This window comes from Rana temporaria, chromosome 13 (assembly GCF_905171775.1).
Source record: "Rana temporaria chromosome 13, aRanTem1.1, whole genome shotgun sequence".
NCBI lineage: Eukaryota > Metazoa > Chordata > Amphibia > Anura > Ranidae > Rana > Rana temporaria.
In genome coordinates this window covers 72,570,629-72,598,209 of record NC_053501.1, presented here as the reverse complement: position 1 = coordinate 72,598,209, position 27,581 = coordinate 72,570,629, and the positions used below count along the sequence as shown (strand labels likewise).

The 27,581-nt window shown below is 43.8% G+C and overlaps 1 protein-coding gene across 1 annotated transcript in view; it reads right to left on the bottom strand.

Moving 5' to 3' along the window:
* The window catches only part of KNL1 (kinetochore scaffold 1), a 201,129-nt gene that overhangs the window by 98,752 nt on the left and 74,796 nt on the right, over window positions 1-27,581 (bottom strand). The window contains exons 10-12 of the mRNA XM_040332074.1: window positions 11,928-17,309; window positions 10,621-10,756; window positions 4,253-4,308 (exon numbers count right to left, since the gene is read on the bottom strand). Of these exons, the coding sequence (XP_040188008.1) occupies window positions 4,253-4,308; window positions 10,621-10,756; window positions 11,928-17,309 (5,574 nt within the window). The remainder of the gene's footprint in view (window positions 1-4,252; window positions 4,309-10,620; window positions 10,757-11,927; window positions 17,310-27,581) is intronic.

Genomic DNA, 27,581 nt, shown 5'->3' with positions numbered 1-27,581 from the left:
TAAGCTAACCCTTCACAATAGTTTATTAAGGCAACCCAGATGGAGAAGTTCAGAAGCAAAACTATATTGTACCGTTCGAAGTGGGTGCCATTAGAGGATTGGATTACATGAAACATTTAGCTTCATGTATAAAGGTGTCAGGGTGTTCTAGTCTAGACGTTCATTATTCCAGGCTCATCTTGCCGAAGACAATACTGAATGTCATAAAACACTATGGAAACTGCTCCACATTCAAAGCACCAGGATACCACAATTGAGAGGGAGCCCAAAGCAAAAGGTTTTCAGACATTTGATTAATGTGCTGAAGTACTTCTGAAGTGAAGTATTTTTTTTCCCACAGTGTCAATGCTGGTGCATTACGCTGCACGTCTACATCACAAATGGAGAAAGCGTATGAAAGCCAACAGAATGACAGCCCACACATGAACTTGGTTAACGAAATTAAGATAAGCAGACGTGCTTAAAAATGGCAAATAGAAGGGAAAAAGGACTAGTTGCCAATATTACTCCCATGATTCCTACAGCTTATTTTAATCATTACAAACTTAATATAACATGTTCTGCAAGGTTTTTGGCGATGACCACCTTGGTAGGTAGAGGCGGGGCTTTGTTTTTTCATACCATTACTGACCCACTAATAACTGGTGGTTTAGGATGCAGGAGGGGTGCAGAAAGCAGCTATCCACACAATAGGTCATCAGGTACAGCTTGTGCTGCAGCAAGGAAAAACAGGGAGCAGCACAATATGTAGAGTTGTCCCGATACCACTTTAAGACCGAGGACAAGTACTGGCCGATACCGATACTTTTTTTGTTTTGTCATGTGTCAGTAATTTTTTTTTTTAGCCCTGTTGGGGGGCTTTGGTGAGATATCAGGGGTCATAACAGACCCCTAACATCTCACCTTTGAGACAGAGGAAGGGACTAAGGACACAGATTCCCCAGTCCCTTTCTCAGCTGCACTGGAAATGAATGGACAGGAGACAGAGGCTCCTATCCATTCATAAACTGAAGCATCGTAAACACAGTTTACGATGCTCAGTCATATGAATGGACAGAGTCAGTGATCACTGACTCTGTTCATTCGGAAAAGGTAGGAGCCGGGTTTTGCGGCTCCTACCGCCACTCTCCATCCTGACAGAGGGGGCGGAGGAGGACATAGAGGGGGACACAGAGCAGGGAGGGGGGAAACAGCAGCACGGAGGGGGGACACGGAGCTTGGAGGGTGAGAGCAGAAGGGAGAACAGCAGCACGGAGGGGGAGAGCAGAACGGCAGCGGCACAGAGGAGCATGGAGGGGGTAAATCAGAATGGAGGACAGCAGCGGCACGGAGGGGGAGAGCAGAACGGCAGCGGCACAGAGGAGCATGGAGGGGGTAGAGCAGAATGGAGGACAGCAGCGGCACGAAGGGGGAGAGCAGAACGGCAGCGGCACGGAGGGGGGACACAGGAGCATGGAGGGAGAGAGTAGAACTGATGGGGGAACGGGAGGAGGATTTAGGTATCGGTAAAGTATCGGAGCATTTTCCCCCCCCGAGTACAAGTACTCGGGGAAATGCTTGGTATCGGTCCCGATACCGATAATAGTATCGGTATTGGGACAACCCTAACAATAGGGATGGCAACAAATTTTATTCTTGTGAAACGATTGGTCACAGGCAACAATGCCTTAGAGCTCACTATGCAGGCACACAGGTGAAAAGCTTTAGACTCAGGAGTGCTTAATCAAAGTCCCATGCTAGCAAATACACTGCTATTTTCAGGAGAAATTAAAAAAATAGTACATTTTTTAGGGTATTTATTAACATTTTTAGATGTTCTTTGAACAGCAGCAAATGTTGACCGAGTTTTAGGTCCACTTTAACTTTAAAAGCCCAGTACACACTAAGAAAATCAAAAACGCACAATCATCCAGTTTTCCTCAATATTACACAGCAGGTCGAAACAGAGCATGGAACTAACTGTACATCAATTCTTGACTAAAGTTTTTTTTGTGGTTCATGGTTTCTGATCACACAGTCTTTTGTATCAGATTTTTTTGAACAAAAATTGTACACTGTTCACGTACAACAATGATTTTGAAGTTTGTCCCTTCGGAAATTTTAAATTTGGAAAATCTGAATTCAGATGTCAAAAAGTATACACAATCTATTTGGAAAAAAAAAATAATAATTGAACAATCTTGCCCATGTACAGAATAATTCTGATTTTCTGATAGTGTGTAGCCCCACTTAAGTCTCTAACACTACTATTTGTATAAGACCCCAACAATAAGAATGATAAGCAAAATATGGAAAATGGTCAGAAAACTGATGGGCTATACTGGATTTACTGAGTACACCCCTCTGTGGAATAATACTAAATTGCAGGAGATACTCCAGATAGGAAAGGTGGGGGAATGGGAAAAGCATGGTATAAAAAGGTTGAGATAATTGTATAAGGGAGAAGGGTATAGGAAGCTCCTGGAGTTGAGGGAGGAATTTAATATCCTGCAACACTCATTCTTTACCTATCTTCAGGTAGGGCACGCCCTTGAAGCCCAATTCAGGACACAAACCCTTGTGTGGAATGAAATGCCTCGGTTTCAAAACCTAGTTAAAGTTGGCCCAACAAAGGGTCTTGTATCTGAAATATATGGACAGATAATCAAAAAGATCAACACAGGGTCAAACCTCCTTAAAGTAAATGAGAGATGGGAGGAGGATATAGGGGAAATGACACAGGAGCAGTGGAGGAAAATCCTGGAGATGGGATCGAAGGTTTCAGTTTCACCCCCCCAGAAAATCTCCCACCTGATGCTGATAATTAGAGCCTATTATACCCCTAAGCGCCTGTTCAGGTATGGTAGAAGATCAGACGACAAATGTCCCAGATGTCAGGGGACTGGAGACCTAGTGCACATGGTGTGGCGCTGCCCAAAGCCGTTTCGCTATTGGGACGGAGTGATCAGTATTCTGAGAGATACATTTGAGGCACCATTGGAGATGGAGGCCACACTATGTGTACTGGGCTACAGGAAGGAACGAGAGGAAAAAAAAAGTACTACAGTAGCAATACTGAGATGTTGGTTTCAAGCCAGGAAATTAATAGCTATGAGATGGCAGGCGACAGCGCCACTGGCGGTAAGAGAATGGACTAGGATAATAAACGAGTCAATGTGTAAAGAGAGCAACTTATATCAAAAGAGGTAATCTGAAAGGCTTTGAGGAGATGTGGAAGCCATGGTTGGAGAAAAAGGGTGTTACTATATAGGAAGGGTGTTACTATATAGGAAGGAAGAATTACAGGCGTGGCAGAAGATAGGGGGAGGGGCAAGGAAAGGAAGGGGGAAGAAGAGAAAAGGGGTCTTGAATTATACTAGTGTGAACCGAGCTGTAGGAATTTTGCACATCGCTCTGTAGTAAGATGGCGGTCAAGAACACATACGCGGCGCTGTTGTCACATAGTGCTAAGTCACTGACAAGTCTCCAGGGCATATATATATATATATATATATATATATATATATATATATATATATATATATATATATATATATATATATATATATATATATATATATATATATATATATATATATATATATATATATATATATATATATATATATATATATTTGCACCTGTGAAAGGAATTGGATGACTTAAATGCACTAAAAAAATACAACATGAAGCACTGATGTGATATCATCTATAAATCTCGACGGGCAATGTGCAGGATCCCTCAAGATGAATCACACCCGCAGGGCAGTGGTGGGAAGAGTCCCATGGGACATGAAAGGGCACAGACCAACACTATAGGACCAGTCTGGTTACAAAGCAGTCAGTGAGCTATTGAGTTTGTTCTACAGAATACACTGGTGTATAGTCTATAGAGACTACAAGGTAAAAAAAAAAAAAAAAGGGTAAAATCTTGGAGTATTTTGGTGAAAAACAAACAAAAAAACTGTGATAGAAGTGGAGGGAGGGAGGGGAAAAGAAAATGAATAAAATTTAAAGGTTTAAGTCTAATATGCAAAGATAATATCAAGATCTTTTATTGATGTATGTTTTATATTAATGTAATTTGTATATTTTTATACGAGGGAGAAAATTAATAAAGAATATAAAATTCGGAAAAGATGTTCAAAAAAGAAAAACACTACTATTTGATATCTCGACTGCCAAACCAACCATCAGTCTTAAATGTAGACACAACACAAAATGTCTGCCATAGTAACATTTGCATACAATTTCAATGTATCTCATCACTTACTTGCCCATATCCGTTATCGCATGGTAACTGAGAGTCCATCTGACTGTATTGCTGACCTGTGCAAACAGGATAAGACTATTGGTCATAATTTATTTAAAAAAATAAATAAAAAATAAGGCATATATATTTAAGAAATCCCACCTTGTGGCTCTTTTGTGTACCATTAGCAGGAAGTGTAAATATCCAAAATCAAACAACTTATGTGGCAGAAAATGCTTGGCCAACAATGATATTTTACTTGTATTTTAAAAATGCAAGTCAGTCATGTTACCCCTTCTGTGATCTGATCAGTGCAACAGAGTTTATCATAGGCTTCCCCCCATTATCCAACAGATTCCTCCATGCACACAATTGAGGTGGGTGGAGGAATTCCCCCAACCGGGACATTGTATTCTGACAGCTGCACCGAGAACCGAATACCAATCAGCAGCTGCAGTCACTCAACAAATTTTTTCTATGTTCATTCAACAGATGATGTTGATGAAATGATCAACTTCCGTCAAACTGGAATGGCCACACGATTGAAATTTGGGAGGGTCCCTGCTGAACCAGTCACACTTTGATCGGTCTATGGCCACCTTTAGGTTGTAGACCGTCATCAGATATACCAAGTGAACAAAAAGATTCTGTCCTGCATCTCAGAAAGTTGTGCCATAGATGGATAAGATGTGTGACATGTGAAGCAGCTAGGTCACTCTTCTCCATCTCTTAATGGCCGTTACCACTGCAAATGTTTCCCTGGATTTATCATTGTGTGAATGCTGCACTATATATCACAGTAATGGGAAATGATCAGTGCCAGCGCTCACACAACAAAACCATAAATTCGATAAAAAAAAAAAAAACAGCACTAGACTCAGAAGGAACTGCACCACCTGTGGTCGTTCCTTTAGGAGCACATGTGCTGATGACATCACTGGCTGCTTGCAATGTAAATATCTCCTAAACCTGTACACGTTTAGAAGATATTTTCACTACATATAGCCAAGTCTTTATATAGGTTACCTATAAGTAAATGTCTGCAGAGGAAGTTTACTTCCTTTTTTAAGGAGCTGCCTTCCACCAGCATTTAACAACCAACCAGAACTCATCTGCAGTCTGCGGAGAATGTTAAAAAAAAAAAAAACTCATGAGATCCTCCGCAAACACTATACCAGGCCAGTAGCAGCATCTCTTCCATTATGTGCTCCTGTAGTCTGGCTTGTGGTGTTTTATCACACACTCTAGGGTGTTTATACACAACCGCATTAGTGTAGGCCATCAATGGACATTTAGTCTATGGACCCCCCTATATAGTACTGAAGAGCAATCCACTATATATGGTCAACTTTGTGATGTTATTCTTGCGGCACTGATGTGCTTCTCATATACTACCTAGAGGTTCCATTTATGACCCTACCGATTATACATACAAGAGAAACCTCTACAAACATATTCTGAATATTTTGGAAGAGCTAAACTGTCTGGGTTTAATTTGACATAAATGTCAGAGAAATTAGCTCCCGAAGAAGCAGTTCCTCACAAAAAACTAAAGATTCGTGCTTCGTAATTAGACGACATGAAAATACTTGGGGTTATTACCAGTACACCCCTAATGTTGATGGATGTCTTGGAGACATATTTTCGATCATTGTGCATTCTCAGCTACTGTTTTTTTTTAATTGCTTTTACATGTGGCGTTCAATAAAAAAGTATATAATTTTATCAGTGGTGCGTATAAAGTAATTTTTCTCTCTATACCAGGCTAGTAAGGGGGTGGGAAAGATGACCGAGCTACACCCCTTCAGAACCATACCAGGCCACCCCCACAAAGCACCTTGTCTCCATGTTGATGAGGACAAGAGCCTTTTCCCCCCACAACCATGGTCTGGTGGTTGAGAGGATGCGGGGGCAACTTGGCAGAATCTGGAAACCCACTTGAACAAGGGGGCCCTCAGATCCCGGTTTCCCCCAAATAAATGAGAAAAAAAAAAAAGCCTGTAAATAAGACCGTTTTTGACAACTACTTTATGAAAAAAAAAAAAAAGTCAATCACGATAAATGCAACCCACAAAAAAAAAAAAGCCACATGTGCTACCATCTGACACACCGCTTAGGTAAACTATGTCAGTCGGTTCGAAACCTTGTGTCTGGAGCAGTGTTTTTTTCCGTGCGGTCGACCTTCGTGTTAATGGATCTACGCCGGGCGACATTAACATTTGACATTAACAAAATTGGAATGAGTTTTTTTCACTTTTAGTCAGGAGACACGGCCTTAAACAGCAACTCTGAGTTGAGCTCTGGCACATTTAGCAGGGGTATGAATTTCACTGGAAAATCAATGTTTCGGTCCCCACTGCAGCCTGTATGCAATAAAATAATGTGTAAAAACACATGTTAAATAACTAAAAAATGAAAAAAAAACACAATGCTCTCTCAAAGCGTAATGGGACCGTTAAATGGAGATATAATGTGTCCGTTATAAAGGTAAACACTCCGGCACCTATTGCCCTGGTCGAATGCGACACGACAGGAAAGGGGGGCACCCAACCCCTTAGACTTCTTTCACATTAGGCGGACTCCGTCGCTACAGAGTTCGCCCTGCTCAGCGGGAGATCTGTCTGTAGATCTCCGCTGAGCCGACGGATGACAAGCTCCTCTGCTCATTGAGCAGGGAGGGGCTTGTCGGGCGCCGCTGTCTCCTATGGAGCGATCTGATGAAAACTGACAGCATGTCCATTTTCATCAGATCTTACCCGATCCACCATGGACGGATGGGGACGTATCCCCATATGTCTGCGGACATATCTCCGCTGACATTCGACGCTCCATAGAGATGCATGGATCGGCCGTTCAGGTCCGCCGTCAAAACTGACAGGCGGACCTGAACGGTCCGTCCATGTTAAAGGGGCCTTATGGCATAGGCCTGAATTACGATCTGTCGAATCCACCTTGAGATGGTGGCCGACGAGACCGCAAGGCCCTTTTTAGAACCAGCCACCGAAACAAACAGTGAGTCTGACCCCCGGAACGGAGCGGTAGCAGCCAAGTATACTCTCAGAGCTCGGACAACGTCCAAGGAATGCAACGCCACCTCTTTAGGATGTGACGGACGAGGACACAAGGATGGACGTACAATGTCCTTATTGAGATAGAAGGCCGAAACGACCTTCGGCAGAAAAGAAGGCTGCGGACGCAGCACCACCTTATCCTTGTGGAACATCAGATAAGGAGCCTTGCATGACAAGGCTGCCAGCTCAGAAACCCGTCTGACATAACAGCCACCAAAAATACCACTTTCTGAAAAAGTGACAAGGGAATCTCCCTAAAGTTTTCAAATGGTGGTTTCTGAAGCACCAAGGAGGACCAGGTTCAGGTCCCACAGGAGGTAGTGGAGGACAGACCGAGGGGCCACATGCCGAACCCCCTTCACAAATGTACTTACCAGAGTGAGCCACCAGGGGCCATTGAAAAAAAACAACCAGGGCAGAAATCTGCCCCTTAAATTGTACTTAAGGCAAGCTTTTGGTCCACCCCCTGCTGTAAAAACAGAAGGACTCTGGAAACCAAATAAGTATGCGGATTCCACCTCATCTCCTCACAGATGGATATGTAGGCCTTCCAAGTGCAAAAGTAAATCCTCCTAGAGAACAGCTTCTGAGCCGCCCTCATGGTAGAAAATCACTGGATCCGACAGGCCCCGGTCTCTTAGCACCTAGCTTTCAATAGCCATGCCATTAAAGCCAGCGACTAAAGCAGGATGAAGCATGAGACCTTGCGACAGCAGGACCTCAGCGGAAGACACCAAGGGAAGTCTGCTACTAGACGCACTAGGTCGGCGTACCAAGGACGCCAAGGCCAGTCTGGAGCAATTAGGATCATTGGAATCCCCTCTGCCTCGCAGATGAGGAAGGAGCCTCAGAGGGGGGAAGGCATAGATTAGCCGATACCGACTCCACAGTGCCACCAACGCATCTGTTGCACCTGCCCATGGGTCTCTTGACCTAGCCACAAACCTCAATACCTTCCGATTGAGTCGAGACGCCATCTTGGACAAAGGAGCTGAAACACATCCGGGTGCAGAGACCATTCTCCTTGGACCAGCATCTGGCGACTCAGATAGCCCGCCTGCCATTTTTCCACGCCCGGAATGTATATGGCCGACACGCTCCTTTCTGCCCACTTTAGGATGTGAGCGACCTCAGATGCTGCAGTCAAGCTTCTTGTTCCTCCTTGATGGTTAACTGGATCCTGACTGGATGCCCCTGTAGCCTCTGAATCCATGTGGAGCGGCACACCTTGATTGCCCGGAGTTCCAGGACATTGATCGGCAAGTGGGATTCCTCCGGAGTCCAGTGACCCTGGGTCGACTGAACCCCCCAGACTTCCCCCCAACCGGTAAGGCTGGGGTCTGACGTGACCACCATCCAGGGATTAGGAAGGAACGACTTCCCGGACAGGAGTGCCGGTGATGTCAGCCACCAAACCAGAAATTGAGCGTACGTTACCACCTTGAAGGAGCCTACCATGAGGCCCAGGACTCGCATGGAAAAGAGGAGTGACGACCATCTTTGGGATGTCAACTGCCGCAACGCAGCCCGAAGGGTCTGCAATTTTTCCATAGGGAGAAAATCTTTCACCTCTGAGGAGTCCAGAATCAACTCTGGATACACTAGGAGTTGAGTCGGTACCAATACTGACTTCTGAGTGTTCAGCACCCAACCAAAGTCTTGGAGGGTCTTGATGAACACCCTTGGTGCCAATGCCAGGCCAAAGGGGAGAGCCACAAATTTATAGTGGTCTTCCCCGACCGCAAAGCGTAGACACCTCTGATGCCTAGTGCATATGGGGACATGCAAGTATGCGTCCCTGATGTCCAAGTACGCCAGAAAATCCCACGGATGGAGGGCAGCGACAACAGATTCCATCCGGAATCCTTGTACCTTCACAAAGCAATTGAGGGCCCCGAGATCCAGAATTGGACGAACGCCTTCCACCTGGCTCCCACCGGACAATTAACCAAGGGGAGTACATCAGCTATGCCGATGCCTGGGCAATGATGTATGCGAGTCATTTAATTTTCTAGACCAGGTGAACATGTGCAGTCTGTTGCTGTGACCATCATATTTTACCTGACAAAAAAATGTATACTAGTATTAAATGTATGTCTCTTGTTATTCTACTAATGACATGTTTTATGTCTTGTATAAACTAGATGCAAGTATAAGATGTATGCGGTGCCCTGAAGAAGCACTTTGTGAAACATGTTGGCTTCCTGCATAATAATCTATTTTAATGCATCCAACATCCAATCATGGTCTAAATATTACGACTCATTTTTATTTTACATTATTAATACATTTATATTTTCTTGCCTGAGTGTTCACCTTTATAAAACACACCACCTCCATTTACCAGTCCCATTATGCTTTAGAGCATTGTCTCTAATTATCATCAGGGACTGGAGACATTGGTATGTTTCTGGAAACTGTCCAACCAACAAATTTATATATTTTTATTAAATAAAATCTCTCTCTCAAGTTAAATCATGTATAATTATAATTTTTTTAAACTCATGCAGTATTTAACATGCAATTTTTTGTGAATTTGTGTGCATATAGCAGTGGCCGTCACACCTGTACAGCCAGGTTAGGCTTTCAGCAGCCACAGTTATTCGTGTCTGTTTTCACACTATGCTTGCAGTCTTGTGTAGATGTCTGTGTGCCAGGGTAATTGAAGAGAGAGCCCGAAGATGCTGTCATAGGACCTCCTTAGATCATTGGAGCAGACGCATTATCGACTTTGGTTCCACTTTAAGCATACTGGCACCGGTTATAGTTATTACTAGAGGAACAACTTGCATGCAACAGATTTGGGAAACCATTAAATTGGTGGGTTTAGTTCTCCTTTATCCCAATGTCTATCAGTGCCGTTTATAAAAATTGTCTGGTAGCAGGTGCTTTTGATCACACTCCCAACTGTAAAGCCGACTGTCTGGTGGAAGCGACTCAAGCATCTGTAAAGTCGCCCAATCACTTTCACACATTGCCAAGGTATGTTAAATTTGCTAAAATTAGCTTTAGCGTATTTTTATAATGAAAATATGGGGTCTGAAACACGTGACATAGAAAAAAAATTGCAACTACCATGGTACATCCATGACACTAGTTTAGTCTTATAGATGTGTTGATGGGGAGTTGCATTTTTCGTCTTTGTTTGTAACTCGAAACCTAAAAATAAGTATATGTTGTATATTGTATGGAGAGACAATATTTCTTCAAAACAAATCAGATTTTAATTAATGACTAAACATCCATGCACAGAGTCACTTTAAAGTTTTATTCTTTTCTAGAAGCAGAAAAGCACAATACAGATAGATAAATACTCACTGCTTAGCTCAGACATCCCTTCTCCTCTTGAATCATGGGAGCTACTGCTGCAGTAAGTCTGTTCCATAGTTTTGCTTGTATGAGATGAAAAATCATTTCTAGAACATTCGTCTGGACTTTTAAAACCAACAGATGTCTAGACAATATAAGGACAGTTATAGTCAAAAAATTATGCAGATAAGCAGACTTTAACAAATACCAAGTGATAAAGACCCAACTACATGGAGTGTGAGAGAGTTACAACTTCAGCCAGGTGTTAATTTTTTCTATCACCAGTGGTTTCTCTTTGAAGATGCACTTTGGATTCTTATCCATGTTCTTTCTATATATGCTGCTTTTTGATCTAGAGCGACACCTCATGGCTAATTACTAATGAGGTGGTGTTTTGCTGCTGAAATGAGGAATTGTAGTTGAATTATAGCTTTTTCATACTATTGTGGTGTAGCACCCTTGACGGTTTTTATTTTTTTTAGGTGTTAATTGAGGTCTGTGTCTATAAAAGAGGATCACTTTAATTACCCTCTGTTCCAGTGACGCCTCCTGTGTCAAATAGTGATACTATCTCAGCAGAAAAAGTTGGGGGTAATGTCTTTAATGGAGACTTTTTACACTTTCTAAAGTGTACACTGGAAAGTGAGAAGATAGGGAATACAGAAGTTGCAGGGCAAAAAAAAATTGACTAGTTACATCTTCCTTGGCAATGTAGTGTGGAAGTGCTACTAAGTTGCGGGGGGGGGGGGGGATTGAATTTCCATCATTCAATCAAAAATACTTTTTTTTCTCTCGCAGGTTCCTCTCAGATCTAGAGAAACTGCACTTGCAGCGCACAGAGTATTTGCCTTTAGTAAATCAACTCCAGTGCTGGGAAGAATGAACCAAAACAATGAACAAGTACTAGAGCTGCACGATTAATCAACAAGAATACTTGCAATTTTTTTCCCCTGTTGCGATCTTCTGTCTGCGCTGCTGAAGCCACAGCCGTCAAAAGAAAGGAAACAAAAATCTGGGCAGTCTATAATTATATATATATTTTGTAGAGACCCTAGAGAATAAAATGGTTGTTGCAATATATTATGTCACACTATTTGCACGGTGGTCTTTCAAATGCAGTTTTTGGGGAAAAAGATTACTTTTGGGGGCTGGTGGGGGGTGGTACGGGACTAAGCAGTAAAGTTAGGCCAGTTTTTTGTATAATGTGAGAGATTTTGCCGCGAGAATCGTGATCTTTATTCCAAGCAAAAAAACACTAATTTTGGCCAGAATCGTGCAGCTCTAACAAGTACATCATGTGCAATTGTCAAACCCACCTGTGTATTTTGAGTTTCATCGTTCCTTCTGACCCGCTTTTCTCCATGTAATTTTGTATCATCTTCAGGGTCTCTGGCTCTTTTGTGACTATTTACAGGGTCCTTAGATAAACAGTCATTCAGGTCTGTGTGCAAAGCTTCCTTTTCACACAACTCTTCCCAAGCACCTTCTGGCACCTCATACTGAAACAAACTATTACCATCGTGGTCATCTAGGCAAGCAGGAAGCATTTCTTCATCTATACAGTGACCACTGTCACCATCAGCGAAAGCTTTAAGACTCATGGATGTTTGGCATATTTGGGTTGGTGGTTTAGAAATGGTGGAAGGAGCCAACTCTTGAAGGTTGCAAGTGCTAGAATGCCTTTTACTTGGTAACTTTGGTTGAAGCATGTTAACAGACAGTCTGTTTTGCAAACTAGTTTCTTTCATCTGTCCACTGCCTTTCCCTATGGGTCTATTTTCAGCTTCGATGTCTTTGGACACCTGCTCATTGAGCAAAGTCTGTTCAGGCATACAATTTCCACTCGTAGGATTTAGAGTCTGAGGCAAGGTGGACAACTCAGAATAAGAGACTGGTGCAGTATGATTGCTTGGCTTGTTAGTCTTCTCTGTTAAACTTCTTATTTTCAGTTGGATATCTGCAATACTTCTACGCCTATTATTTTTTTCTTTCTGTAATGGTTCAAATAAAGACACATCCTCTTGAACATTAGCCACTATATCACTTTCATGTTTATCCGGGAAAGACACGATACTTTCGGCAACGGAACAGTTTAAATATTGGTTATTCTTTGCTAAACTGCCAACCAACACTTGGTCTGTAAAATCTAATTTGACAGATATATTCCCAGTTTGTTCATTTGTTTTTCCAGGGTTATATTGGCTGCAATCAGAGTGGTTATTTGGGGCATTAAACATTTTTTTCCTGTTTTGCAAAGTAATTTCAGTATTTGGCTCTACAACACACTCGCCAACTCTACGATCCGTTTCAGAAAAACAGAATGATACCCTTTTTGATAGCCTGTGCTTTTTTGTCACCTGGCAGTCTTGAACTGCACCTGGATAGTTCACACCTGCCTCAGATTGTTCACTACAGAGATTCTCAGGTATAGTTTCCTGCTTCTGAGATGCAGAACTGGCCCCTGTTTCAGAAGAAACTCGCAAGTCACAAATCTGTGAAAAAGCATTTATAGGTTTATGGTCACCTGCAGTCTGTGTATGCAGTATCGTTTCTGTACCAATAGATGGGGCACTGTGATCTGGTAATGCATTGCCATCGAGTTTAACATATTTGTCATCTAAAGCCATATCCATTTTTGTATTTGCATTCTTGTGGTCTAAAACAATGGGTTCATAATTATCGGAAGTGAGAGACACTATACTGCTAGGTCTTTTCATTTCATTTCTACATGTACCACGGTCAACGTCTTTGAATTCCTGGTCAATAAACGCAGTGTTACTTTTTGCCACATCCATTGCCGTTTCTAAAAACAAGCATGTTTTTTCAATACCAACAGAGGTAGTTTTTTTTCCTTGCCCAGATGAACCATCAGTTACCATTGAATCAAACTGCGTGAATGCCATTTCCTCTGAAGAAATTAGGGTCTCACTTGGCAATGATTCAGAAAAATTATTTTGTTTGGATCCCTTTTTCTCGGTTGCATCGATAGGCCGTTTTGAATAGTTTTCACATTTTTGTGATGTTGAAAACGGTATGGTTGACATTTCTACAAACTCCACAACTTGTACATTTTCATGGTTTCTTTCACGTGAGTTTTCACAGCAATTTTCCTCAGAGTTGACTTTTGCAACAGCAATGTGAGCTCTGGGGCTTTCCATAGTTGCTTGTTTACACGGGAGCACACATTCATACATGCGTGTTTGATGGGGTCCTTTATTTCTAGTAAAAGTTCCATTTGTTAACACTTCTGCATCTGTATTAACTGTAAAATTCACAGGCATATCCTTTGAAAACAGAGATGTGGCTTGATGTACAGGAGCATTACTCTCCACAGGACAATTTGGAGTCGCCCCCATTTTACTTTCAATGGCAGTGGTATGACACTTCGTTATTTCCATTTCACCTTGGTTACATGTTTGATCAAACAAACCCTTACTAGGGCGTTTATCGTTGTTGCCAATTACAAGATCAATGTTTGCAGTTGTCTCCGACATGTTGCATATTTGATGGACAGTTTCATCAAAGATACAAAAAGATTTCCGGTGGGAAATACTTTCTCTCTTTGAGGTGCCAGTGAAAACATAGCTTTGACTAGAAAGGTCTAATTCAATTTGTTCACAAGGCAAGTTGTTTACAAAATGTTTACTGGGAAGTTCCACTAGATTCTCTTCATCCCCTGATGTCTTTATCATTAAAAGCCTATTCTTTGAAGGCTCACGTAGCAAACTGGTTTCATTTATTTGTACCCTTGCATCGTTGGTTACCTTAACAGAGTGGGACTCCATTCTTGCAGGTATATGATCAGTAAACCCTTTATTTGACTTTGTAATGTCCATGTCAGCAAAGCAGATTTGTGTTTTGCTTAAATGTGAAGCCTGCAATTTCTCCACCTCACCCAAAACCTTGTTTTCAATAGCTATAGTATTTGTCCGGGACAGATCCATGTCTTTCTGGTCTAGAGAATTAAACATGTTGTCTTTGGACAAAACAGCCTCATCAGTTACAAGCTGTTTAGGATAAACGGTTATCTTTAGGTCATCTGGAATTCGATCGGAAGGCCCAGTTAACTTTATAAAGGTATTTTTACATTTATTTTGCTGGTCATCTTTGGCCCTTTGATCTGTTACCATACTATCAATGAAAACTGTATTTGACTTTGTGATATCCATGTCAGCAGAAATTGCGATTGTTTTCAAAATACCAGACTGACTTCGTAACTCGTGTGCGTTTATTCCATCAATGATTGCGGTGTGGCTTTTTGTATATTCCATGTCATCTTCAAGTACAACAGTTTTATCAGGACAAGGGGCATGGGTAATCGCTTTATTTGTAGAGTCACCAGGCAGTAAAATCCTCTTAATATGGACAGTGTTTCCACAAGTCATATCCATGTCTTCTTGATTAGATATAAAAACATCAGTGTTGCCTTTTAAAGGACCAGTCGATTTCTGGCAAGACATATTAGTGATATTTATAGGACTGCTTGAAAAACTTGACTCAGATTTGTTTGATGGCACAAGGGTCTCCTCTTTAACCAAGTCCATTTTGCCAACACTACCACAATCGTTCTTAGATTCAAGCACAAAGTCTTTGTCAGGCAGACATCTGGGCACAGCCAAAATGTAATCATCCCTTTGGTTAATGGCAAGGCAGGTATCAGATTGGAATCTTTTTAAAAGGGTGTCACCATCAATGGCAACAGTGTGCGATTGTGTGATATCCATATCCTGTTGGTCACATGTAAATACCATTGTCTTGTAATTGTTAGATTGATTTATGGTAGAATCCATCTGTAATCCAGCAGTTTGAACCATTGTCATTTCCATGTCATCCAACACATGTCTAGTCTGATTAACAGCATTTGAAAATAGTTTTTCTTTTGCACTGGTAAATTGATTTTGATTAATGCAAGTTGTGTGGCTTTGGGTCAGCTCCATGTCATCGCCAACAGTTGAAAAGAAATCTGTTCTGTTGTGTATGGTAGATAACCTCGAACAACCATTTGATTTTTTGGCTTTAAGAATTGGTTCAAGCTTATGGGTACTGTCTGACAAAGACATTTTACTATCAATGGTGTGAGATTTGGTCAACTCCATATCATCCTCGGCAGAGGGGAAAACCGTGATATTATCTTGAATGGTTCTATACACTTGACCACTTAACTTCCCAGACAGTACATTAGCAGGGTCAGCATAAATGCCATTAAATCCAAGACACGGATTGCTCAGTGATGCAATTTGGTCTTCATCTTCACAAAGCAGAGTTTGCTCAATGGAAACAGACTTCAGTGGTTTAACACTAGCTCCTTCGAAAAGGCTAAACTCTAGTTTATTACGAGTGCTGGAATAAGATGTTGAAGGGTTGCCTGAACTTGTCAGTTGATGGTTGACTGTTGGAATGAAAGACGCAATATTTGTAGTGTGGCATTTTGTTAAATCAAGCCCATCTTCTTGGTCCCTGAACACACAGGTAAGGTTTCCTGTATTTTCATGAGTATTAAATTGAGGCGTGGTCTTTGTGGAGAATAGGTTTTCTTTAGAAACAAAAGGAAAAATATTTTCTTTGTCCACTCCCATTTTTGAAGAGGTTGTTTTTTCATTTTTCAAACTTGTCAAAAAGTCAGCAAACTTTATTTTTGACTGGGTAGATGTAGTGGAAGGCTGAAACTCCCAAAGCTTTTCACCAGCTGTTAATTTACTAGAATCCTCACTTGTTGGGGTTCTTAAACTTACTAGAAATAAACTGGTATCAATTTTCCTTGGTTTTTCTTCAATAAGTCCATCAATAGCTACTGTATGGCTCCTGGTCATAGCCATATCTTCTTCTGGACATACTGTATCTTGATTACAAAAGAAAACATTACTGTCTCTTTTAACAGATTCTTTTTTAAAAGTGCTGTTAAAGAAAACTGAATTATTTTCAGTAAGTTCCATTTCATTTTCATCAGTAAAAATAATGGTCTTTTGATTATTGCATGCAACGTAAGTCTTTGTTTTATTAGGTGGAGCATTTTCCTTTAAAACACTGTGTATGCGAGTTGTATGACTAGACGTCATATCCATGTCATCTTCACAAAGCAGAGTTTGCTCAATGGAAACAGACTTCGGTGGTTTAACACTGGCTCCTTCGAAAAGGCTAAACTCTAGTTTATTACGAGTGCTGGAATAAGATGTTGAAGTGTTGGCTGAACTTCTCAGTTGATGGTCGACTGTTGGAATGAAAGACGCAATATTTGTTGTGTGGCATTTTGTTAAATCAAGCCCATCTTCTTGGTCCCTGAACACACAGGTAAGGTTTCCTGTATTTTCATGAGCATTAAAAAATGGAGGCGTGGTCTTTGTGGAGAATAGGTTTTCTTTAGAAACAAAAGGAAAAATATTTTCTTTGTCCACTCCTATTTTTGAAGATGTTATGCTTTCATTTTTCAAACTTGCCAAAAAGTCAAACTTTATTTTTGACTGAGTAGATGAAGTAGTGGAAGGCTGAAACTCCCAAAGCTTTTCATCAGCTGTTAAGAATTTGCTAGAATCCTCACTTGTTGGGGCTCTTAAACTTGCTAGAAATAAACTGGTATTTATTTTCCTTGGTTTTTCCTCAATAAGTCCATCAATAGCTACTGTGTTGATTGCAGTCATATCCATATCATTGTCAGATGAGAAATAAATAGTTTGCTCTTTATTGCAGTTCGTATTATTCCACTGTAGAAAAGAAAAACAAAAATATATAAAAATGTAAGCAGCATGCAAAAAAAAAAAAAGTTATCCTACACAAACACTTTTGAATAAATACAAAAAAAAAAAAAAAAAGCATCACACATTTTCACTTAGGGGTGTACTCACTTTTGTTGGCAGCAGTTTAGACATTAATGACTGAAAGCCAAGTTATTTTGAGGGGACAGAAAATGTACACTGTTCTACAAGCTGTACACTCACTACTTTACATTGTAGCAAAGTGTCATTTCTTCAGTGTTGTCGATAGGTAGGGAGACCGCCGCTCCAGGTGAGCACAGGCAGGTAATCAATGTCCACTCAGGAATCACATGGGTGCTGGCGATGCATAGAATTAAGCAGGTGGGAGAATGGATGGACAGCCGCACTCCAAAAAGTCTTGTTGAAAAAATACGTGCTCTTTATTGTAAAAAGGAAAAAATGCACAGCAAACAACAGCATACAGTGGGATAGACAGCCGACGCGTTTCGCATTAACAACTAATGCTTAGTCATAGCTACAAATGAAATACAAAATTCTCAATATATACATATGAGGGTGTAAACTTTCCAGGTCCCACCCAGCCTCTGATTAGCTCCAGTAATTAGCTGGATGCAAACCACATGCAGGGGGGGAGGGAAAGAAAAGAAAAACCCAATGTCCAAAACATATGTGCAAGATGTAAAGCTCATAAACAAACAAGATACAATATATGTAAAATATATAAAAAAGGATTATATATATATATATAGATGAAGGGCATAAAAGTGAATATGAACACACAAAACCACAAGAAGGCCGACAACCTATTAATAAACCCTACAAGTGAGGTTGCATATTAGATAAAAAGTCTAAATATGGTACACCTGTATAAAAAAAAAAGTAAAGTAAAATAAACAGAAGTAAAGGTGATGAACAGTGATGTGTGTAAACCATAAAGACCATGGGAAGTGTCAAAGTATATGCAATGATGCAGTGAATGTGAAAAGCATAGCTGTATTCAATGCGTGTCAAAAAATGACAGTGGTGATAGTAATCGTGGTCATAAAGACCACCAAGTAAATGAGCATTGGGTTACATCGTGAAAAAAAGAAGTAAAAAAGACTGAACTACTGTGACGGCGGTGGGCATGAGAAATGGAAATAAAACGTCTGTGTATATATAACCAATGAAAAGTTCCAAGAAGAGAGAACAATATCAAAGCAATGATATGTGCGGGTGGATTCCCAGCACAGAGCGTGTGGCTAATTGCCGGTGAATAAAATATATACACATGTGGTGAATGAAGTGTGTCCTGTGATATGTTTTATGGTCGGAAAACAAAGAACAAGTTAGTTCGAAGTGACCGACAGTATCGTTTGAAAGAACTAATAAGTGAGATGCCTACAATATGTAGGCATAATGAAAATAGAGTAAAGAATGCACCGTGATGATGAACATAAGAAGTATGAGTCCAACTAATGGTGGTATACATATGTGATATTGTGTATGAAATGGTGAAAAACACAGCAAAAAGTCAATAATAATAAAGCAAAAAGTAACAGGGTTTGAAACCATTTATATCACTGTAGCAGTGTAACATCCCACAGATATGCTTATGTGTATCTCAATAGAGATGATTATTCGGTTGTGCAAGCTAGTAAAAATAAAACCAATAAGGCTGTTATGTTACGGCACGGGGAATATGTATGGTATGCATAAAAGTTTTTGTTGGGAAGAGTAAAATATCTTAAAACCCTGAAACTGATGGGATTGCCATGAGTATTCAAAAATTAAAATCTTGTTTATATATAATTTTAGATTTGTGGGTAAAACAAAGTAAAAAGGTTTAATAAAGCAGAAGCCTCAAACCAGGGGACAATATACAGGCTCTATAAGTGTTCATGCAAAAAGCCTCAAAGTGTAAAAAATGGGCTATGTGGACACATAAGGGGCCAGATCCTCAAAAGAGATACGGCGGAGTAACTGCTGTTACTCCGTCGTATCCCTGGTCCTAACTATGGAACTGATCCACAGACTCAGTTTCCCATAGTTAGGACGAAGATCCGACATGTGTAATTGAATTACACTGTCGGATCTTAAGGATGCAATTCTAGGCCGGCCGCTAGGTGGCGAGGCCATTGAGGCCGGCGTAGAATATGCAAATGACCAGTTACGGCGATCCACGAACGCTCCGACGGGCCCGACGCTCTAAATCTACGTCGAGTTCCGCCGCGTAAAACTAGGGCTAAGCCCTAGTTGTCCTAAGCCATGTTAAGTATGGCCGTCGTTCCCGCGTCGAATTTTAAATTCTACGTCGTTTGCGTAAGACGTCCGTGAATGGCGCTGGACGCCATTTACGTTAACGTCTAAGCAAATGACGTCGGAGCGACGTCAGTTAGCGCAATGCACGTCGGGTAATTTACCCGACGGAGCATGCGCAGTACGTCCGGCGCGGGAGCGCGCCTAATTTAAATGGGACTCGCCCATTTGAATAGGAACGCCTTGCGCCGGACGGATTTAAGTTACAGCGCCGCAAAATTCCAGGTAAGTGCTTTGTGGATCGGCACCTAACTTGGGAATTTTGCGGCGGAGTAACTTAAATCCGAAAAGTTACGTTGCGCCGCGGCTTTGTGGATAACCCCCATAGAGACAAAGTATACCTGAGAGAATATATATAAGCAATGAAGTGGGACATATCAAGAGATGAGGACCTGAGAATATATACTTGTCGAAAATGGTGAAAAATTAGTGTGTGAGATCTAGTGGTGTCTGTAAAGACCACATAGACCTTATCATGTATAAGGCATCATATAAATAGATGAGCACGTGCACATATGAACATGTTCACACACAGTTATTATATGTAAGAATTGTAAGAATAAGACAAGTATATTGGTAGATCAAAGACATGCGTGTGGTGTCTATCCACCTCACGCATACATAATTATGTGCGTGCTGCTGGAGGAGACATACCAACACACATGGTATGCACAGATGTGCAAAGAAAATACCAGTCCAGATCGCAAAATATGAGAAATGGGTGGGTGAAACAAGGAAGAGAAAAAAAAAAAAGGGAGGTAAAAAAAGGGGGGGGGGGGGAATGGGAGGTAAAAAAAAAAAGTAAGAAGAAAGAAAAAAGCAGTCGCCAAAATCAAAAAGGCAGATCATAATAGTGGGAAACATCCCACTCAAAGTTGAGTCCTCTGGGAATTCTCGTATGAAGCGAGAATATCCAGAACACCTCCCTTTTACAGAGAACCTTGAACCTGTCTCCCCCTCTGATGGGCGTGAGAATTTTGTCAACACCTTGAACGGTGAGAGAGGACAGGTCCTTGGAATGCACTGCATTCCAATGTTTGGCTACATTGGTGTCATGGTTTTTTGAAATATCATATAGGTGGTCGCGCAATCTATCCTTCAACCTGCGCGTGGTGCGACCCACATACTGTAGATTGCAGGTACTGCACGCGACCACGTAGATGGCAAGTGTTGTCACATGAAGATATAATGAAATATTTACAAAAATGTGGAGGAGTGTACTCACTTTTATAAAATTACAAGCATCGGTAATCGGTCACAAACTCACCAATGTTACCGATATTGCTTCAAGGGGTAGTACCGGGATGATGCATGCAGCTGCAGGAGTCACCCCAGTACCGTTCTTTAGATGGGATTTCTCGCAATAACCGATGTGGCTCAGCAGCTGCTCAAATTTTATTACAAGCAGTGGGAGGGGACGTGTCTCTCCCCCCCGCCCCCCCTTTCCACCCAGGTCTCCCATCCCACAAGGAGGCCTGAGCAACCAGCCAGCACATATGCGGGCTGGCCATAGACCCAGATTGGCTTTGCTTGGATCTAGTAACCAAAAGCGATTTCATGACATCACCTCCGGATTACTGGCATCCTAAAAAGGCACCAGTTTTAAAGAATAGAAATTATTCAAAAACGTTTTGAATACTTTCAAGTGCAAAGGAGGGGTTTGGGATCTTATAGACCCCAGATCCCTCAATAAAGGAGTACCCATTACTGTCACAAGGGATGTTTACATTCTTTGTGACAGCAATAAAAGTAATTTTATTTTATTTTACGAGACCTCCATGCCCTCCTTAGGACCAGCCACAGAAACAAACAGTGAGTCCGACCTCCGGAACGGACACCATCCAAGGAATGCAAAGCAGCCTCTTTTGGAACCGACGCTCGAGGACACAAGGACGGAAGTACAATGTCCTCATTGAGATGAAAAGCCGAAACGACCTTAGGATTCTTAGCACCGCCTTATCCTTGTGGGGGATCACATAAGGAGCCTTGTAGGACAGGGCCGTCAGCTCAGAAACCCTTCTGACTGACTTAATAGCCACCAAAAAGGCAACTTTTTGAGAAAGTGTCAATAAGGGAACCTCGCTAATGTTTTCAAATGGCCGTTTCTGAAGTACCGAGAGGACCAAGTTTAAAGTCCCACGGAGGCAGAGGGGGTCGCACCAGAGGGGCCACATATCGAACCCCCTGTACAAAATGTACTCACCAGTGAGTGAGCCGCCAAGGGCCGTTGAAAGAAGACAGCCAAAGCTGAAATCTGCCCCTTAAGACCCCTTTCACACTGAGAAGTTTTTCAGGCGGTACAGCGCTAAAAATAGCTCTGCTATACCGCCTGAAAAACTCCTGCACTGCATACTCAATGTGAAAGCCCGAGGCGATGCGCTGGCGGGAGAGAAAAAAAATCTCCTGCCAGCAGCATCTTTGGAGCGGTCAAAGGAGCGGCGTGTATACCGCTCCTTCCCATTTAAAACAATTGGAAACCGTGGCAATACCGCCCGCAATGCGCCTCTGCAGAGGCGCATTTCGGGCGGTATTAACCCTTTATCGGCCGCTAGCGGGGGTTAATACCGAATTAACCGAATCCCGCGGCAAATCCGACGGTATAGCGGTGCCATTTTTAGCGGCGCTGTATCGCCACCGCGGCTCCCGCCCCAGTGTGAAAGGGGCCTAATTGTACTTAAGACAAGCTTCTGGTCCACTCCCCACTGTAAAAACAGCAGGATCCTGGAAATCGAGTATGCACATAGACGGCGCCCCAGCTCCTCACACAGAGATGCAAGTCTTCCAAGTATGATGATAAATCTTCCTAGAGGAAGACTTCCGTGCTCTCAGCTTGGTAGAAATACCCGCATCTGACAGCCCCCGGTCCCTCAACACCTGTCCTTCAATAGCCACACAGTTAAAGCCAGCAACTGTAAAGCAGGATGAAGAATTGGACCTTGCAATAGAAGATCCTCTCGTAGCGGTAGTCGCCAAGGAACATTTGTCACCAGACGCACTAGGTGGAAGTACCAGGGATGGCAAGACCAATCTGGAGCAATGATAATTATCGGGATCCCCTCTGTCTTCAACCTGCGAAGCAGACGAGGGAGAAGCTTTAGCGGGGAAAGGCGCAAGTCAGCCGATACTGTCCCCATGGAGCCACCGTGTCTGCCCAGGGCTCTCTTGACCTGGCCACGAACCTCAACACCTTCCGATTGAGTCGCGAAGCCAGGAGGTACACGTCTGGCGTGCCGCATCTTGTGCAAATGAGTCGAACACACATCCGGGTATGGCAACCACTCTTTGGTCCAGCATCTGGCAACTTAGGTAGTCCGCTTGCCAGTTTTCTAAGCCCGGAATGTATACGGCCGACAGAGCCGGCACGCCCACCTCAGAATGTGAGTGACCTCTGAGGCAGCAGCCAAGCTCCTTGTCCCCTCTTGATGGTTGACATACGCCACTGCCGTGGCGTTGTCCGACTGGGCGCCCCTGAAGTCGGAGACCACGTAGAGAGGCGTTGCTTGATCGCCTGAAGCTCCAGCACATTGATCGGTAAGCGGGATACTTCCAGCACCCCTGTGCCGACCGGACACCCCAACCGGTCAGGCTGGCGTCCGTCATGATTACTGTTCACTGAAGGGGAAGAAACGACTTTCCAGCCTGAAGGGCCAGAGATCTCAGCCACCAGACCAGGGAAGCCTTGACCGGATGGCCCACCCGGATCTGGCAATCCAGGGACAACAGGGACTTGTCCCATTTGGACAGGATCTCCCTCTGTAAGGCACGAGTGTGGAATTGAGCATACGCCTCGAAGGAGGCCACCATGAGGCCCAGGACGCGCATGCAAAAACGCAGTGACGACCATCTGCGGGAGGCCAGTAGCTTCACCGTCACCTGAAGGGTTTGTAATTTGTCCAAGGGGAGAAAAACTCTTGCTCTCAAGGAATCCAGAACCAAGCCCAGATACTCCAGACGCCGAGTCAGCACCAACACCGACTTCTGGAGTCTTGAAGGGTCTGGATGACAATTTCCACATCCACCTCCAATTCTGAGCTTGGAGCAGCTCTCAGAAGAAGGTCATCCAGGTAACCCACTATAGCGATACCTCGCTGTCTCAGCAAAGCCAGGACCTGGCGAGCACCTTGGTGGAAACCCTTGGTGCCGATGCCAGGCCAAAAAGGAAGAGCCTCAAACTGGTAGTGGTCGTCCCCGACCGCAAAACACAGAAACCTTCGATGTCTGACAATGAGGACATGCAAGTATGCGTCCTTGATGTCCAAGGATGCCAGGAAATCCCCCGAATGGAGCGAGCGCACGGATTCCATCCTGAACTTTCACGAAGCAGTTCAGGGCCTTGAGATCCAGGATCGGGCGGACCCCTTCCTCCTTTGGGACTACAAACAGGTTTGAATAAAGCCCTGAAACCTTTCCAGCAGGGGCACGATCACCCCACGTGCCAGCAGATCCTGTATCGCCCCAAACAGGGCCACCCGACGAGTCGGAGGAAACTGAAGGTTTAAGGGAAAAAATCTGTTTGGAGGGCAAGAGAGAAACTCTTGTACCAGGAGGAAACTACTTTGCAAACCCACGTGTCGGAAAGAAGGGAAGACCAAGCCGCGAATGTGCGAAGGCGACTCCCCACCCACGTGTCGGGTGGGGGAAAACCTTCATGCGGTCGCAGGTTTGTGCGCAGGCTTGTTGAGCTTGCGAAACTAGGGACTCTTTTGTCCCTCAGCAGGTGCCTTATCAGTCTGGGAGCTCTTACCTGCAGCTCCTAGCAGACGAAAAACCCGAAAATGAGCGGAGAAGGAGGGCCCATGCCTACGGCGTGGCTCCTTACCCTTCCTAGATTGCGGGGGCAGAGTACTCTTACCTCCCATGGCATCCTTGATTATGTCATCCAGAAAGGCTCCAAAAAGCCTCTCCCCTTTAAAAGGTAAATCGAGTAAGGCGTTTTTAGAAGCCTGGTTCGCAGACCAACATTTCAGCCAAATCAGGTGATCCAGTACCACTGCAGAGACCGAGGTCCTGGACAGCAACGGAATCGTATCCAAAGCTGACTTGCAGACAAACTTAAGGCCCTGTACCAACTGGTCGGCCAGTTCCACACAGGTTGGGGAAGCTTGATGTTCTTTTAACTCGTGTTGCAGCATCTTAGCCCACTCAGTAAGCGTCTGAGCCACCAGGGCCCCGTCGACAGCCAGATGCACGGCTGACCCCACCACCGTAAACAGGGAGCGGGCCACTGCCTCAGCCCTCCTGTCTGCAGGGTCTTTGAAAGCAGGAGCTCCCTCCACCAGAAGCGTGGTTGCCTTGTTTAACCTGCACACCGGAGGGTCAACAAATCGGGGAAGAGGTCAATTTAAGGAAATCTTCCTCAAAGGTACAACGCACCGCTATACATTTGGGGACTGAAAAAGTCCTCTGCGGGCGTTCCCATTCCTTGTACAAGAGCTTATCCAAGTAAGGCACACAAGGAAACACCTTTTCAGTGCGGGCAGGCTTGTGTAGCCCGAAAGGGACCGACACATCTGTAGATGCACCTGACCTATCCAATTTAAGAGTATCTCGCACCGCGGTGATAAGTGCTCCAACAAGTGCCCCATCATGCGCCGACTGACACGGAATCATCCTCACTGTCCGAAAGGTCGGGGTCCACATTGTCTGAAACATCAGAACCCGGGCCAGGAGCCGTAGCTGGGCCCGAAACCGAGTCAGAGATATCCCTGGAAGATGGTGGAGGGAGGGGGCGTTTTTTACCCCCCTTTTTCCCCGCACACCGCAGCCACCCTGACAAAGGCCTCCAAGACTGCCAACATCGCCTCTACAGAGACAGCAGGTGCTGGGGCATCCTTTGCAATAACAGGTATGTCTGGGGAAGAAGCATTCACGTCGGACGCCATGTTGACCCACACGTCTGATCTCCTAAGGACGTAGGCCAAGACACACAGCCCACCCTCCTAGCTGCTTGCAACACCGAGGGGTCCCCCCAGAGGACTCGCCACCCCAGTAGGTACTGCTCTGCTACCGTCCGCCCTGTCCTGACAGAGGAGCTCCCCATATGCCACTGCACATGTCACTGTGTTCCAGTAGAGTGAAAGCCGGCTGTTCGGCCATTTTCTTGTCGTTTTCAGGTATCTGGTGCGAACGCCCGCACTGTAGAAAAAAAGCGTGCAGACTACAAGAAAATGGCCGCCGAGCGGCCACCCTGTAGAAGAAATGCGCGGCTACAAGAAAACGGCCACCGATAAGGGAAGAAAAAAAACACAGTAAGAGTGGCGGAGCTGACAAAATGGTGGCCGAACCAGGTATCAGGCCAGTAAGCCACGTCAGCGAACACTCCAGGGCTCCCGACAAGGCAAAGCCCCCCCCCCCAGGAGAGCAGACCCGCACCGCAGCACCCCACTTAGAGAGCGGCCTCCCCAGTCGGAGCCCCGGATTCAGCAGCAGACCCAGCTAGAGAGCATGAGGAGGAGGGAGAGAAGAGGGAAGGGTGGAGAGAACCCCCGATCAACCTCCCTGGGAATGTCCAGCCGTTGCAACCCGCCAAGGCAGGGGGAAATGGTACTTACCAGCCCTACTTGGCTTGCAGGAAGCATCCCAGACAGAGCCACCACCCGAGCAGTATGGAGGTAGCCGTCGGTCCGGCACACTGACAGACAGTAATTAGCCCGGTCATTTGTGCGCCCCGGGGCGCGTAGCTCACAGGCCACCCCTGGAGCAAACGGGGCATGTCGAAGCCAACCCAGCGCGTAGCTAAAGGCCTGCACACACTTGCTGGCCGAAACTGGGGTGACTACAAGGATCTAGGACATCCAGCCTGTCGCCCAGTCGGCAGTTGATAGCAGATCTCAGGATCAAAGTAGAGAAAAAAATATATATATATAAAAAAAAAAAACAAGAACAAAGGGCCCACAGGGAGCCAGGTCTTACTCCTATGCTAGGCAGAAAAAAACTGAGCTGCTGAGTACAGGGAGAGGGGTTTTACCTCGAGGGACCACCTCCTGGGCGGTACTTTAAAGTTTAAAGTTGTATTAACACATTAACAATGTTTCTGCCTAGTCCTCTCCTGATAGAAGGCCAATACCCTACTGTCAAGAATAAGCTGCTGTGTCCATCCACGATCACGAGAAATATTTTTTCCCCCCCTATAGGTTCTACTTTAAGTTCACCTTTAGCAACATGTTACGCCCATATTTTGGGTGTAACATGTTTCTACGAAACACCTCTCCTATGTGACAGAGCAGGGGTTCTTCTCCCATGGCTGATGGCTTACAGTTCTCAATGAACTACGAGTGCGCTGATCAGCATGCTTGTAATCTATTGACACTTCCTACAGCTCTGGAAATTAGTGTTATGGGCAGAAAGCTGTGACATGTGCACCCATGTTCTGAGAAAAGAAACAAAAAGGGATTTTTAATACAGCTTACCTGTAAAATCCTTTTCTTGGAGTACATCACGGGACACAGAGCGGCATATTCATTACTATGTGGGTTATATGGAGTACCTTCAGGTGATGGACACTGGCAATCTCAAACAGGAAGTGCCCCTCCCTATATAACCCCCTCCCATAGGAGGAGTACCTCAGTTTTGTAGCAAGCAGTATGCCTCCCAAAATGGTCCCCATAAGAGGGGTGGGAGCTCTGTGTCCCGTGATGTACTCCAAGAAAAGGATTTTACAGGTAAGCTGTATTAAAAATCCCTTTTTCTTTCTCGTACATCACGGGACACAGAGCGGCATATTCATTACTATGTGGGATGTCCCAAAGCAATGCTTACAATGAGGGGAGGGAGACATCTTCCCAAGACAAAAGGATTTAATTTAGAGATATACTTAAATCATATTAAATCCAACTTAGTTGAGAATTTTTTTTTTTTTAAATTTTACTCAAAAAGGGAGCCCCCGGAACCCGAGGGTCTCAAACTGCAGCCCGCAGCACTGCCTGCCCAAAGGCTGTATCAGTATTCCTTCTTACGTCCAAC